The sequence below is a fragment of the Belonocnema kinseyi genome, chromosome 5, assembly GCF_010883055.1.
Source record: "Belonocnema kinseyi isolate 2016_QV_RU_SX_M_011 chromosome 5, B_treatae_v1, whole genome shotgun sequence".
Classification (NCBI taxonomy): Eukaryota; Metazoa; Arthropoda; class Insecta; order Hymenoptera; family Cynipidae; genus Belonocnema; species Belonocnema kinseyi.
In genome coordinates, this window is record NC_046661.1 from 45,852,235 (window position 1) to 45,866,738 (window position 14,504).

General features: G+C 32.5%; 1 protein-coding gene across 3 annotated transcripts in view; it reads left to right on the plus strand.

Annotated features, from left to right (window-relative positions):
- LOC117172772 overlaps positions 1 to 14,504 on the plus strand; it is a 211,727-nt gene that overhangs the window by 112,702 nt on the left and 84,521 nt on the right. Inside the window, exons 6-7 of one of the 3 annotated variants that reach the window (XR_004467057.1) lie at positions 4,062 to 4,373; positions 5,836 to 5,898. The exons of 1 other annotated variant lie outside the window; for it this stretch is intronic. Coding sequence is in view for 1 of the 2 variants with exons in the window: in XM_033360980.1 (XP_033216871.1) it covers positions 4,062 to 4,340 (279 nt within the window). In the remaining variant the exon portion in view is untranslated. The remainder of the gene's footprint in view (positions 1 to 4,061; positions 4,374 to 5,835; positions 5,899 to 14,504) is intronic. One more of the 3 variants, XM_033360980.1, reaches the window with a different exon arrangement.

The window sequence follows — 14,504 nt, forward strand, 5'->3', positions numbered from 1 at the left end:
ACGCCAATTAGCACAAATGGTAAGTTCCGACAGTGCCTACAAGTGTGCCTACTGGCCGCTAAATGGCAATACCGGTTTCATATGTATACACCTGGTATCTATGAGTAGGTTCTCCCGACATCCTACTACCCCCTTGCTTGAGCCACGTTTTTAATACATTTATTGCTACGCAGGTATGATTGTCCGAACAATCCTATCATTTAGGATAACTGTGAATATCTTATACATTGTGTTCAAACAAGTGATTGGCATGTAATTCCTCGGGTCAGCTAAGTTGCCCATTTTATGCAGGAGTACTCTGCGCCCTGAGTAATTTATTGAAGAGAAGGAAGGATTTATTTTTGTTCATCCGTTCATTTTTATATAGCTTTTATTTTAAAATAAAATGAAAGTGTCGATACGTAATGCCGACGCTTCGGCATGGCTTTGTGTCTTTCTCAAGGCTTCAAAATAAATAATATTTATTGTTGTATATTTAAAAAGCAATGTATTATTTAAAAGTGAGATTTGGATCTGAAATATGGCTAAATACCTAAATACCTGTATGATGTAGAATACAATTATTATTTATGAAGTAAAATTGTAGAGATATAAACTGCCATTTTTGACAAAAGTCCAAATAACGTCAAAAGTTTAAGATTTCTGTTTATAACCTCATGTGCGAAAGAAGGGGAGGTTAAAATACTTAGGGTTCTACATTTCATAACAAAAACGAAAAAGTATTGTCCTCGGCAGTGATGGGTTGGCATTCTTCTTCAGGTGTTATGAGGGCATCACGCAGCCCTTTGAAGCTATTTATGTTCTCTAAATCTGCGTCCAGTCAATTCTGTACTTCGTAGACTTATCTCCAAAATACTTCGACCTCCAATCATTTGGGCGGGTGGTCGACAGTAACTGAAGGATCTTGGAAAGAGTCGAGATGGGTCAGGGAAAAACTGTTGGTTTTCTCTGACCCACCTCTTCCTCCGCTCTAGACCTTTCTTAGTGTCAAGTAGTATTCGTACTCTCTCAACAATATGCTGCCTTACAGGTAGCAGCTTTGACTTTTTAAGTGTGTGATAACGGATCCGGTATTCGCGCGCGAACTTTCGAACCTTGATCTGTTATGATCAGCCGTTGGTTTTGTTTTACGGTTCGCATCGGCCAAAACTTTCGCTGCATTATATATACAAAAATTTTGGCAGGGTTTTCACACCTCCGCTTGGGGGTTAAGTCCTTTTGGACTACCCTGTATAATTGTTCGCAACTGCCTATTAATTTTTGTAACCGTATTCAGCAGAAACCCTTGGTACAGGGACACTCTATCCGCAACCCGAGGAAGTATTCGGTGACTCTGGCATAGGCTCTTTGGTTTGATTCTAGAGAAATATATATATTTATATAAATCTTTGTGCTTGGGTAAATTTTTGACAGAAACAGGGGGAACGCTCAAGAGGCCCCGATGGGTCAGCAACAAACTGTTGATTCTCTCTAATAATAAACAGTTTCTTGCTGACCCATCGCGCCTCTTCAGTATTTCTCCTGTTTCTGTCAAAAATCCACCCAACCCCAACCAGGTAGAGACTTTTTGGAGAGCGATTCCGAGAACACAGAAGGTGAAAGAAGATACTATAATATCATTCGCTTTTAGGAGTTTTGTGGCAAACTTATAACATCTAAGGACGAATGTCCATAAATTGCTGATGAACCGGTGAAAAAAGCACTGAGGGGTACGAAGAATTTTTCTGCTACAGGGCAATATGGTATCAAAAACTTCTGGTGGAAGAAGGTTACTTGTACACACCAACATCTGGTCCGCATATTCACCTCATATTTAAAGTCGGAAACGCCTATTTCACAGTGGCTGATGTTGGGACGCACTATAGTCCTACCGAAAAAGGCAATTTGTCCAATCCAAAGAACTACAGGCCAATAAAATGTTTAAATCACTTTGTATAAGATCTGTATAGCTATCCTTAATGACAGGATTATCCGAAGAATTGAGCCTATCTGGAGATAGATGTACGAATTAAGTCACTTTAAAAAAGGGGTAGCAGTCTGTCCGGAACTACGAGTTTTCAACAGCAGTTTTTATTCCACACTCTAAAACTGACAAAATATTCGGTTAAAATAATTTGCCCTGTCATCCTTGAGTCGCTTCATGTCCTCAAGATACGCGAGGGTTTCGCGAGCCTGTCGCGGAGATTTCGTAGTGCCCCGTAATCATGCGTCTCACGGCCGTGAGACGTAGCCATGGGTGTGATTTACCGCCGCCGGAAATTAAATGCACGACTACAACAAGCGATACTAAAAATCACAACTGTATTTAAAACATGATTACTCGTTCAGGGAGAAACCCAAAAACTTTTTTTTAATTGTTGGCTAGTTTATCAAATTTTGTGTTTAGCGACCTCTAGTTCAGTTATTTTCGACCTTTTGACGTGTTTTTTAAGTGTTATCCCTAATTCATTTTTCCCCTGACAAGCTTCCTAAGTCACAGCGCGAGTCCAAGTTAACAAAAAGTTATGATAAATTCTCGGTGATCATCCATGCATTCAAAATCAGATATCCTACTGTCGTTAGAATTTGAGATTTCTTCATCAATTAGGCGGGCAATTCTTAAATTTGGCCCTGCCTCAACAACATTTATATACCTATTTTATTTAAGGTAGAGTTTCGCACCACTGCACTGGCATTATACTGTCCCGATCTTGCAGCCAAGTACTGGGTCAGTACTAAGGCGGTGATGAACTCCACTACACTACTGACATTTATACCTGGGATGTTTATTGTAAGAGTTCATTCACAGAGAAATTGCATAAGCTTTAAAACGGGGTTTTAAAAAGTTTCTCGTTTTTTTTAAACGATTAATCATGTTTCAAAAACAGCATTGATTATAAGCATCGCTCGCGCTAGCCGTGCAGATAATTTCTGACAATCGAAAGTCAATTAAAAAGCTTTCGAAATATCGAATTCGAATTTTTTTCGATTCAGACTGAGCGCATCGAAAGTCAATTTGGAAGACTTTTAAACTACTCACTTTAAAACGTTTTTTTCTTCAGTTGAACTCAGCTATATCAGTTAAGAGAAAACTGAGTCGTTACGAGAAATTCAGCTGCATGGAATTAATCTTTAAATAACTATCTTATATTTTAATATCTTTATTTCGACTAATAAATAATAATGCGTCGTCTCGAGCACGTTGAATTTTTACGTGAATGCAACGAGTTGATAAATATGTTCGAAGATAAGGGCCACGCGGCCTAAATAAAACCTTAATAACTTCTTAATGATGATTTATTTTGAATAATTATTTGCGTAGACACGATATTTATACGTTTTTGAACATCGTTCCGGCTGAGGCAATTTGCTGCTCAAATTCGCACAACTTTCCATGAGCTTAAAGATATAAATGCATGCATTATGCAATATCTTGCGTAAAAATGTATAACTTTCATTTCTAAACAAAAATATTGAGTAGTTCTTCACTCTGTTGGCCGTCGAAGATCATAAAGTATATTTCCTGAAAATTTCATTAAAATATGCCAAGAAAAGACTGAAATACGGCGAGTTCGTGTCAAAGAGGGTTTTTGGATTTACTTTGAAACTGGAGAAAACTACAACTCTTTTGCTTAATTCTGAAATGAAGTCCAATATAACTTTAAGTATTTATTTTTATTGTGTGTCCACCAATAGAAATATATAGGCAGTTATAGAATCTGTCTCCTCAATTTTGAAACAGTTTGTGATCAAATCTGACACAGTTTGACCTCTTGCAGGAGGTTGTAACATGAAATACAGTGAAAATCTCCTACAGCACCCATTTTGGGGCTGACGGTGGAAGGGAGCCAATTCATTTTAGCCCGCTCCGCTTATGTTCGTTTGCGCCTGAGTGTTCGCCTGAGTGACAACCGTAGCCCCGCGCACCCCGCGCAGCTGCTGTTACACTTATCTGCGGCGCGGCGTCAATTCTCCGAAGGGCTATAGAAGGGAGGACGATTGAAGGGTTTCACTGTAATATGATATTGTTAAAAAAGGTGAACTAAAAGAAGCATCTAAAAATGATCGTTTCTCGTTGCTAGGATGTAATGGAAGAGCATAAACTAAATGAAGCGAGGAAAAATTCAAATCGAGGTAACGATGCTAGACGTTCCACGAGACCCTCACGTCCCAGGAAAGCATCATCCATCAAGATGTCGATTTCGAGATCAAAATCCGTCTTGGAGTCTTCAAATCACTGTCTTTCCAAAACTTCCTTCGCTCTCATAGAAGATCGAAATCTCGATTCCCTGCGACAGCGGCATCTAAATGAGAAAAGAATGATAGATCAACTCATTAATCGGTCTTCGTTGCTTATCTGACGTCCCTTTTCGAAAAAAAGAAAACTTGCATAGGTAATAAATTTCACCATACAATAGTAACGCTATTTGCTCCTTATATATATTTTTCTTTTTAAAAAGCCCGATATTTTTTTCCTAGTGCGCGATAAACAAGATCTCTAGAGGCACGAAAGTCGCATTTATCGTGCACGTTGAACAAAAAAATATAAACTCTTCATCCGTGTGAACAAATTACTTCCCACACTGAAAAAGTATGTGGGTCATTCCGTATCACATTTATAACCAAAAAATCGATTGCAGCGAAAAGTTTTTTTCACATTCTATTGAACAAAATAATTTACTCATATTTTTTTGTTTCTATATGATATTTTTTTTCATGCCATGATTTTTTAAAACTTTGAAGTTTATAAAATTAAACCTTTTTAATCATTAATAACTCGCAAATTATTCATTTTGAGAAAAAATTCTAGTCGTCATTTAAGTTCGTATTTCTTATAAACTTAATCAAAAAATTGAAATAATGCATTTTTTGTTTTATCACCCATGTTTTTCGCAATTGCCAAAAAGAAATTCAATTTGTTAAAACTCGGACAGTTTTTGATAGCTTTTTTGGTCTGAAAATATTTATAATTGTATTGAGAAGGTTGTGTGAAAATTTCAGAGTGGGCCGTGTAATTTAATTTATTAGAAGCTCCTGAAAATGCTCACTAAGTAGCCTCGCTCAGTGCAGGGCGCGCCAGAATTTGAGCTCAATTTTCCCCCGTTACTTTTTCTTATTTTGCGTTATCATGAGCTTCTAATAATTTATATATCTCGTGATAGATAGAAGAAGTTCCACCCTGAAATTTGCACACCACTTCGCAATACAATTATAAATAATTTCAGACCGAAAAAAGCTATAGAAAAACAGACTGATATTGAAAAATTTAATTTGTTCATAATAATTACGAAAATGGGTGATTTAACAAAAAAAATGCACTCTTCACATTTTTTGATTAAGTTTATACGAAATGCGAACTTTAATGATGAAAACCATTTTTCCTTAAAATGAATAGATTGCGAGTTTTTATTGATTAAAAAGGTAGAATTTTACACACTTCAAAAGTTTAAAAAATCATAGCATGAAAACAAAAAATATCATATTGAAACAAAAAAATACGTGTCGATTATTTTACTCTAAAGAATGGAAGACAAAAATTGCGTTGCAATCGATTTTTTTATTTGTAAATCTGATATAGAATGACTAGAATGAACCATATATAATATTTTTCCTCTAGACAGCTTCATATCTTAGGCTTGTGGGAGTAACGGCTAATATGTCCCGACGGGAAATGGGGCGCAGTCGCGTATGCAAAAATCTGCGTATAATGAACGAGTCAGGTTAGGTTCAGTATATGTATTGATGAATGCAATGTCAAATCATAAAAAAATTAGATTAATTCTGATAATAATTTAATTTTTAAGGCAAAAAATATGTTTTGAGTGATTCTTATCTACACCAAACTCTCGGTTTCAGTGAAGTGTCGGGAGTTGCCTGCAAATAGCCTTAGCCACATATCAAAAGGATCCAACATTAACAGTAAGTGTCATCTGAACCGTTTCCAATTGGAATATATAATATTGCGCAATATACGCGAGTGAATGCTCGCGCACTGCGCCTCTCTGTAACGCTGTTAGTGATTTTCATGCCTTAGTGGCAAACACCACTAACTCCGCGAGTTGAGAAGCTGCGTGGAGCTGCAGTTTTATGAAGGTCAAACCCTGGGACGAGGGGGGAGGGGGCGAAACCGAGTGTTCGGTGTATTATGACAGTTGCAAAAAAATCAACGAAACTTGTAGTATTTGGTTGAAGATGTATTCACAATGTTAAGAATGTTGGTCTTTTGATTATTTCGAAGGATAAGCATAGGTTACAATTTGCTAAAGTTAGTTATTATCTACAAATAAAAATCTTCTGTGAATACTATACACAAACGGGTAATGCTGAGCAGATGGCAAACTTCGATGCAAAAGTGCTAAAATTCTGAAAATTTTATCTTTATAGCTTTGTTCTCTTATTATACGGAAGACATGACATCTAATTTTTTAATAATAAAATATTAAATAATAAAATACTTTAATAAAGTTCATTGCAATTCAAACATTGTCGTATGTATAGGACCGATAAGATGTTATAAGTGTTCCACGTTACTTTACTGCAATTCACCTTCTATTTAACTTTCAAGCCTGTGTTTTATGTTATGCATGTCACATTACCCGCTGCTCCCCTACGGCAGCAAATTATGTGTGTCGATCAAATTTTTTTGCAAAAGTCAATTTCACTAAATTCAAGTCAGCTGCAGTGTAGTAAATTAAATTAACATTAAATTGAAAATCATTACATAAAAAATACCGCTGCGAAGTGCTATGGGTGTATATTACTATTATGGATGAATTTATTTCTACTTACTTTATAAGCACTTTACTTCTTCTCATGCATAAAATAATTTTTCTTCCCCGGTGGGAGGGAGGTTTATTTTCAATAACAGGAAAAACGTAAAAACATTATTTGAAGTTGAGATATTCATTTTATGCGAAAAATCCTTATGTAAACAGAGGAAGTATATTTTCTTCATTTCGTAAATCACTGTTCATAGATTATCAAAGATCATTAAAGTTTACTCAATAGATCATTCGAATCGACTCGAAAAAGTAAACAACTACGTCAAATTCAGGACTGTTATATTCCCAACATAAAAGAAAATTTCCTCGTATAAGCAAGGTAAATAATTTTCATTGTTTAAAAACTCATAGAACGGTATTGGTGACTCATGAAAGGTCGTGAAAGGTTCTTCAATAGGTCAACTGATGTGTCTCGAAGACGCGAACAGACACATCACATACAAGACTGTTGTATTTCTAATATCAACAACGATTTTCTCATATGAAAAGAATAAGCTATTTTTCCAAACTTTATAAATCGGTACTAGTAGATCATAAAAGATTCGACAATAGGTCGATCTATGCGTTTTGAAGGCGCGAACAAATACAGTAGATATATCATTGTTGTATTTCGAATATTTAAACAATTTCTCCCGTATAAATCAGATAAATTTTAACATTTAAATTACTGATAATAGATTTTTTACTTTTTGAAGTATGATAAATAGAAAAAAAAGTCACACACACACTTTTAAATTCCAATTTTGAGCTCCTGGGGTCGAATTATATGGGAATATGTCAAAAAAGTAGATTTTTAAATTTAGGCAATGACAAACTTCCATCTGTGAGAAGGCAATTCAATTTCTTTTACAAGTAGTTTCAAATTATGGGTTCTGAAAAAGCAACTTTAATTAAATTCGAAGTTAATTCAGTTGACTTGCCGTTGATTGAAGTTATCTACGGTAAATTCTATTCAGGGGCGCACACACCATATACGAGAAGTAGCGGCCGCTACTCGCAACTGAGTGGGTGGATACCCAAGAGTTTAGGTGGTTGGAGGTGACACAGATCAGGAAATTTATATTTGAATCAAAACAAATTTTCAAACATTATAATATCATAAGTATATATAATAATAAGTAACTAGAATTCGGCATTCACTACAATGAATTGAAAGTATCAAACGTTTTTATAAATAAGTTATTTGAAAAAAGTGAAATGGTAATATAGACATTTTATTTTATAACCGAATTGTCGGTTATGGATTTCGAGAACACGTATTAGGTTGGACAGATCATATCAATATTAAACTTCATGATTTTATCTAAAGATTATAATATTTAATATATTTATTATTTCAGGGATTTTTAGATCGTAAGTTAAAAAATTAATAATCTTTGGTTTTGAAAATTGAGAAAACCGGAAGAAAATAAGTTTATACTATTTATTATTTATTATTTAATTATCGAGTTACCTGTGTACTTTTTTTTGAGTTCTATTTTTGGTTCTTATATGTTAGTAATTAAACCTCATTTTATTATGTTCTTCAATAATTAATTAAATTTCTGCTTTGTTTGAACTTCTTGGCTAAGTTGCCCATTCGCGTGATAATGTTGAATAATGGGTCTGTATAGGGTATTAGATTAGTTATTTTATGTTGTGACGTCAGTTGGCAAGATGTCTGTACGCACGCATGATTAACTTAATTTACTTTTTTAAACTTACATGGTGCATCTTCTAGAAATTTATTATAAAGCATTTAATACTTGTTTTTAAAGTGTTAAGGTATCGGCGAAAAAATTCGGAAGATTTGAGTTTGTAATATGCTTTAAAAGAATCCCCTGAGAAGTACACTGTAAAAACTATGGTTCCGTTTTAATTATCATTTTTTAGCGTCCTCTTATAGTCACCATCATCAAGACGTGGCCCTTTGAAAACTTGGTATATCTCGAGAATTCTTCTATTATGTCAGAATTATGAGTAAAAAAATAAATTTTCAAGCGCTTCTAACCGTTCAAATTCTGTCGTCTGCTACCCGATGATTTCTATCTTTCACAAAATTCATATTTATCGTGAAAATAATCATTTCCTCCACAAATTTGTTTGATTTTTCAATATTTTATTGATCCGAGGATCTAGCAAAACCCCGGACATTCGACAAGTTTTCTTTCTTTCGTTCGCAAATCCTTCCGAAAAAATATATATTGAGTCAGTGCCGTACCTATAAAAAATTCAAAGTCGGATTTAACCAACACCCTCAAATAACATTGATGCTTAAAAGAAACAGAAAACATTTAAAATAGAAAAAATTCGATTCTGCCTTCGGTCTTTTGATCCAAGAAAGTTCTACTAATACGTCGTTTGATAGCATCAAAATGATGATTATATTTCTGGAAGATTATTTCAATACCGAAAACTAGCTTTTACGTCGGTATCTGTCTGTCGTTGTCGTTGTCATCGTTGTCGCCGTTGTCTTCGTTGTAGTCTGTATTGGCGGTAACATTTTAACGAATTATCCGATTATTTTGCCCTTAGGTATGCTTTATGAAAGTGTCAAAAGAAAGTGCCAATTCGTCAGCCGGCTATCGTAGATGAAATTTCAAAAAGTAAGAGCATTTTCAAAATGTTGAGAGAATTTTTTTCAACAATTTTTAAATTTCACATACTGCTATTCGTAGAACTATAAAACTCGAACAATTTATCCGTATGACTTATTTTAATTAAAAGAAAATAGTCAGAGTTATAGAATTTACAAAATAAAAAAATAAAAAAAACGAAATTTAACATTTGAAGCTGAAAAAGCACGATACAAAAAAAACTGAAAGAAAAGAAAAACGTTTATTTTTAAAAGCCCTACCATATTACCACACGAACTTTTCAAATTATATAAAAAAATTCAAATTCAAATTTTGATGCCATAAAAAGTAACAACAAATAAGAAATAACATTTTTTGTCCAACTGCGCTAGATACAAAAAAATATAAAATAATTGTTCACTTAAGAAAGATCCAAAAACATGTTATGAACAACATTTTGATAGAACATGTAGTTTTTGTTTTATTTGCAAAAAAAAAAACTGGAAAATGAAGAAATTAAATTTTTGGACAAACAAAACAAGCTATAAAAAAAGAATAGACAAAAATAGCTCGTTCAAAAAAGATTTAGAAATTTGTGATCAATAATTTTTTGTAGGACGCGAAGGTTTTGTTTGAATCATAAGAAATAAAGGTAAAAATAATAAAATAAAATTTGTTGAAAAATGACACAAGGTACGAAAATAAATTAATAGACAAAAAATCCTCACCCCAAAAGGATTTTCAAATTTGTCATTGATCATTTTTCACGGTGTGCTTGAAAGGGGTCTTAATAGAAAGTCTGCCAACTTGCACTTTTCTTGAAGGATTTGATTCCCAGGTATACCAGGATTATTTGAAACTCAAAACCAAAATCGGCAACCGGGGACTTTTTGAAAAAAATCTATTTTAGTATTTAAATTTGCAAAACTGGGTGTTTGAGTTTTAAACTTTGTAGTTCGAATTTTATTAGTAGCTAAACTTCTATGAAAGTAGGTTATATAGGGTTTTTGGAGTCGCTGATTACGACTAAATTTTTATATATCCAAAATTCAAGATGGCGGATCCAATATGGTAGACCGATTCGGTGAAATTAATGCTGATTATGGTGAAAATTAGTATATGAAGGTTTTTAGGGTCGCTGACAGGCCCGGCTTCAGAGAAGAGCTTTAGTGTGGGGGGGGGGCACACAATAATTACTCTCTCCTCTCCACTCTCAAGGGGGAGGTTAATAATACTTTTAACGAATTATTTGTATGAGAAAATCGTTTTAACGAATCAAAACTTGTATTATTTATAGATGAGCGCTACCATTTCCAATGTCCTAAATTGTAGAATAAATTGACAAGTTTACGATTTTTCAAAAATTATATCATTTCAAGAAATTTTAAGTTAAAAACATTAAAAACTGAAAGATTACAATTTTTATCGAACATTTTTTTAATTAGAATTTATATTATTTTAATTTTTAGTGGTTGCAAACGAATAATTGATCAATTTTTATTTATGCATAGAAATTTTTTTATTTAAAATATTTTAAAAAATTTTATAAAAGTATATTTTCTGCCTGAAAAATCACTTTAAATATTTCCAGGTACGTCCAAAAAATTGATGATCTCGAAATCTTTTAAAATGCCTAGAAACCTACAAAATTTGGTATTAAAATCTTTAAAAATCTACATTTTCTTTTAAATGTTTCGGAATATTCACATTATTATTTTTAGAGTTTTGGAAAATTTTTTTAATCTTTTTAAATATTCTTTTGAATTTAATTTTTAAAAATAAAAAATTATTGTCAATTTTGTAAGGAATCTAACTAATTTTTTTTTATATTTTGAAACCTTTCAAAATGCTTGAAAAGCTTCTAAATTTTTTGTTTAAAATCTTAAAAAATCTACATTTTATTACAATTTTTTTGACATACTTTACAGTTTCAACTTATTTTTTAACTTGTTCGAAACTTCTAAATATCTCCTCAGTACATTTCCAAAGTGGCAAATGCCTGTCTACATTTGCATAATTAAAATTAATAATATGTACCAATGTTTGGACTTTTATTAATATTATTGAATTTCAAAATAATTATATCTCAAAATAAAATAATGAAAAAGTTTGCACTACGAACCAACTCCATGCTGCGAACGAAATGTATTAGCGACTCAGAGAACCAGCTTCATATCACGTCAACTTGTCGATAATGATATTTAATAAGATACTTATGCAGTAAGAAATAAATTAATTTAGACCAATACATTCATTTTCAGAGTATATGTGCAATGTCTTTTGTATCAAGTCTACAGTTCTTACATTGAAAAAACTGATGTGATTCCATCTTGATAATATAGGTACGAGTATCTTCGAAGTAAATCTGATATTCGTTTCAAATTAATCATTATTTAAAGGGAAATTTTCAATCATTATTCCAAGAGAAATTATTTCTTCGCTGAATACATTCATTTTCTCGTCTCAAGAACATGAAAATTGTTTCAATTAAAATAGAAGTCAAAATAAGTGTATGAATTTCCTTGGATCAAGAAACATTTAGAGTTTTAGTTACTTATCATGAGAATATAATATTCTTAATTCAATACTTAAGAAAATCTGTCCCTTGTAAAAAGAAAATACTTGCTTCTTTCAAGTAAAATCAGCCAAGTAAATTAGTCTATTTGATTTAATGCACATTTTTTCAGTGTAGGAGCAGAGCAATGTTTAGGTCTGATATATATGTACGGGATGTTTGAACATGTCTGCGGCAAATGTACGGAAAGTTTATTACACGTCTTCACTGGACACCCTGCATACGTACTTTTATTTTCATGTTTCTATAATTAAGAACGGGCACTTTCTATAAAAAAAAATATAAAAGATTATATTGCAACTTGTGTCGTCTTTTCCTAAAATTAATTTGTATACTGTTAATTTTATTTGTTCAGATTTAAACCAAAAATATGGGAGTTCAAAGAGAGCAGCGTGGTTTCGTTACTGTTCCTGCGTAATTATCTTTTACAAATGATTTTTTTTATTGTGATTTAATAATAATAAAAATAAAAAAGACTAAAGGAACAAAAAAGAGAAGAAAGGAAATGAAGCCGGCAGCCTTCTCATATTTCTTTCCTCTTGTGGTTGTCCAAATTTGGTCGTTTGATTCTTAGTTTTGTTTTCAGGAATTCTGTAAGTTCTCATTTAAATTTCTTGAATTTTAATATGCATCCTAGCCTAAAGTGGTTTGATGCAAATGTGTAGATATAATTTAGGCGAACAATTTCGTCAAATTAAATTTTATTGTAAGTTGTGTCGTTTTTCCAAAGCGTTAATTTTTTTATTCATAGAATATTTTTATCACAAGAGGTTTTGAAACAAATCGATTTTAGTATTTAAATTTGCAAAACTGGGGGATTTATGTTTTAAACTATTGAAGTTCGCATTTTTCTAGTAGCTAAACTTCTATGACCACACTTCAAACGCATTATCTGTAAGTAGCAGTCCACAGGCGTTATAGGTCTCATATATTTTTTTTTAACTTTTTACCGTTCCAAAAAAAAAACTACAGCGATTATTCCCTGACTTTCTAATGGGAATTTTAACGTAGAATCCGAATTTCACCAATTTAAAAGGTGATCTTCCTGCTTTTTCGAGTTCTTGTTGCATGATACGGAAGGGATACCTTGTGAATACTATCAGGCTACTCTGTAGAGTACCCATTCCGTTCACTCGGTCAGCTAGGGATGGTTTTTAGGACCGCTAATTGCGAAAATGTTGTCAGTCTTCCATATGAATAATTTTTGAGTCTGAGATTTTCTTGAAGGGATTGATTCTATGGAATAAATATTTGAACTTTCAGAACTAAGATTTTGCGTTCTATAAAATATGCTAACTATAGATGAAAACTTTTTACATGAACGTTTTTAATTTGTCTTTATTTTTTCATGTACCATGAAATGCATACAAATATGGATTAAGTCATTGAACTAATATTGACATTTTTGTTATATTGTCGTAACTAATTGGTGATGTAAAGTATAATTAATTAATTCAACAGCGTTGCATTGGGCAAAATTGTATAACGTGGAACGCGACGTGACGAACGGTGGCTCGAATTCCAACGGTCATTCTTTGAAAAAATTTTGGATAAACTACATGATTTACGCGCAAAATGGCCACTTACATTCTTAAAATATGTTCCAGATTTCTGTGAATATAGAGATGTTATACATGCATGTTTTGGTATAAAGGACCCTGCACCAAATGTACAGTAAATGGATTGTTATGAAAAATTCCAAATCTAATTATTTTGTATTTTCGAACCTGCAAAGCAATAATCCGAAAGAAAAAAACAAGAAAAATGAACAGTTTTTTAACGAAAAATTGTCAAAGTTTCAATTTTTACAAGTATTTTAACAGAGAAATGCTTATTTTAGTGAAAAGTTTTTTTCTTCTTCTAAACTCATTGTTACATTTTTCTAAAAGTTTAACATTTTTACTATTAGTCTTACCGAAATAAAAGTTTTATATCTAAGATATATACAGATAAACGGCTTTTTGGGTATACAGCATGTTGTGGGGGTGTTTTCATACTTTAAATTTTCAAGTATGGAAATCATCATTTCATAGTAACTACAGTCACTAGAGATTTTGTATTCAACTAATTAATTAAGTGATGAATAAAATACCATGAAAATAAATGATAATGCAAGTTCTCGTAAAAAACACTTCCTATATTTATATTTTACAGTGATATTGTAGGCATGATCTTTGGTGATTTATTCCTCACGAAAAGTTAATTTCTCTGCTTCTCTAAATAGGGAATGATTAAACAACCCTTTAGAAAACTTAAAACACATCCTTGTCGTCTACACCTTCTCTATTTACTTAAATATGATTCCTATCCTTCTAGATTAATCGGAAAACTTTTTGTGATTTTAGTCATTAACAAATGTTGATATTCCGGATTAAATGTTCACGGGAAAATAAAACCCTTAAAGTAAATGCAAAGATATTATATCCGTGCTATACTTTTTTATTTTGGATTATTGCTTTACAGGTTTGAAAATACAAAAAAAATTAGGTTTAGAATTTTTCACATAAAGCCACATTTGATGCGGGGTCCTTTAACACCAGACTATGAAAAATGTATTGATAAATTGAAAGTCAGCTACATGAATTTGGTAATTTCCGTTATACCGAATGTTTA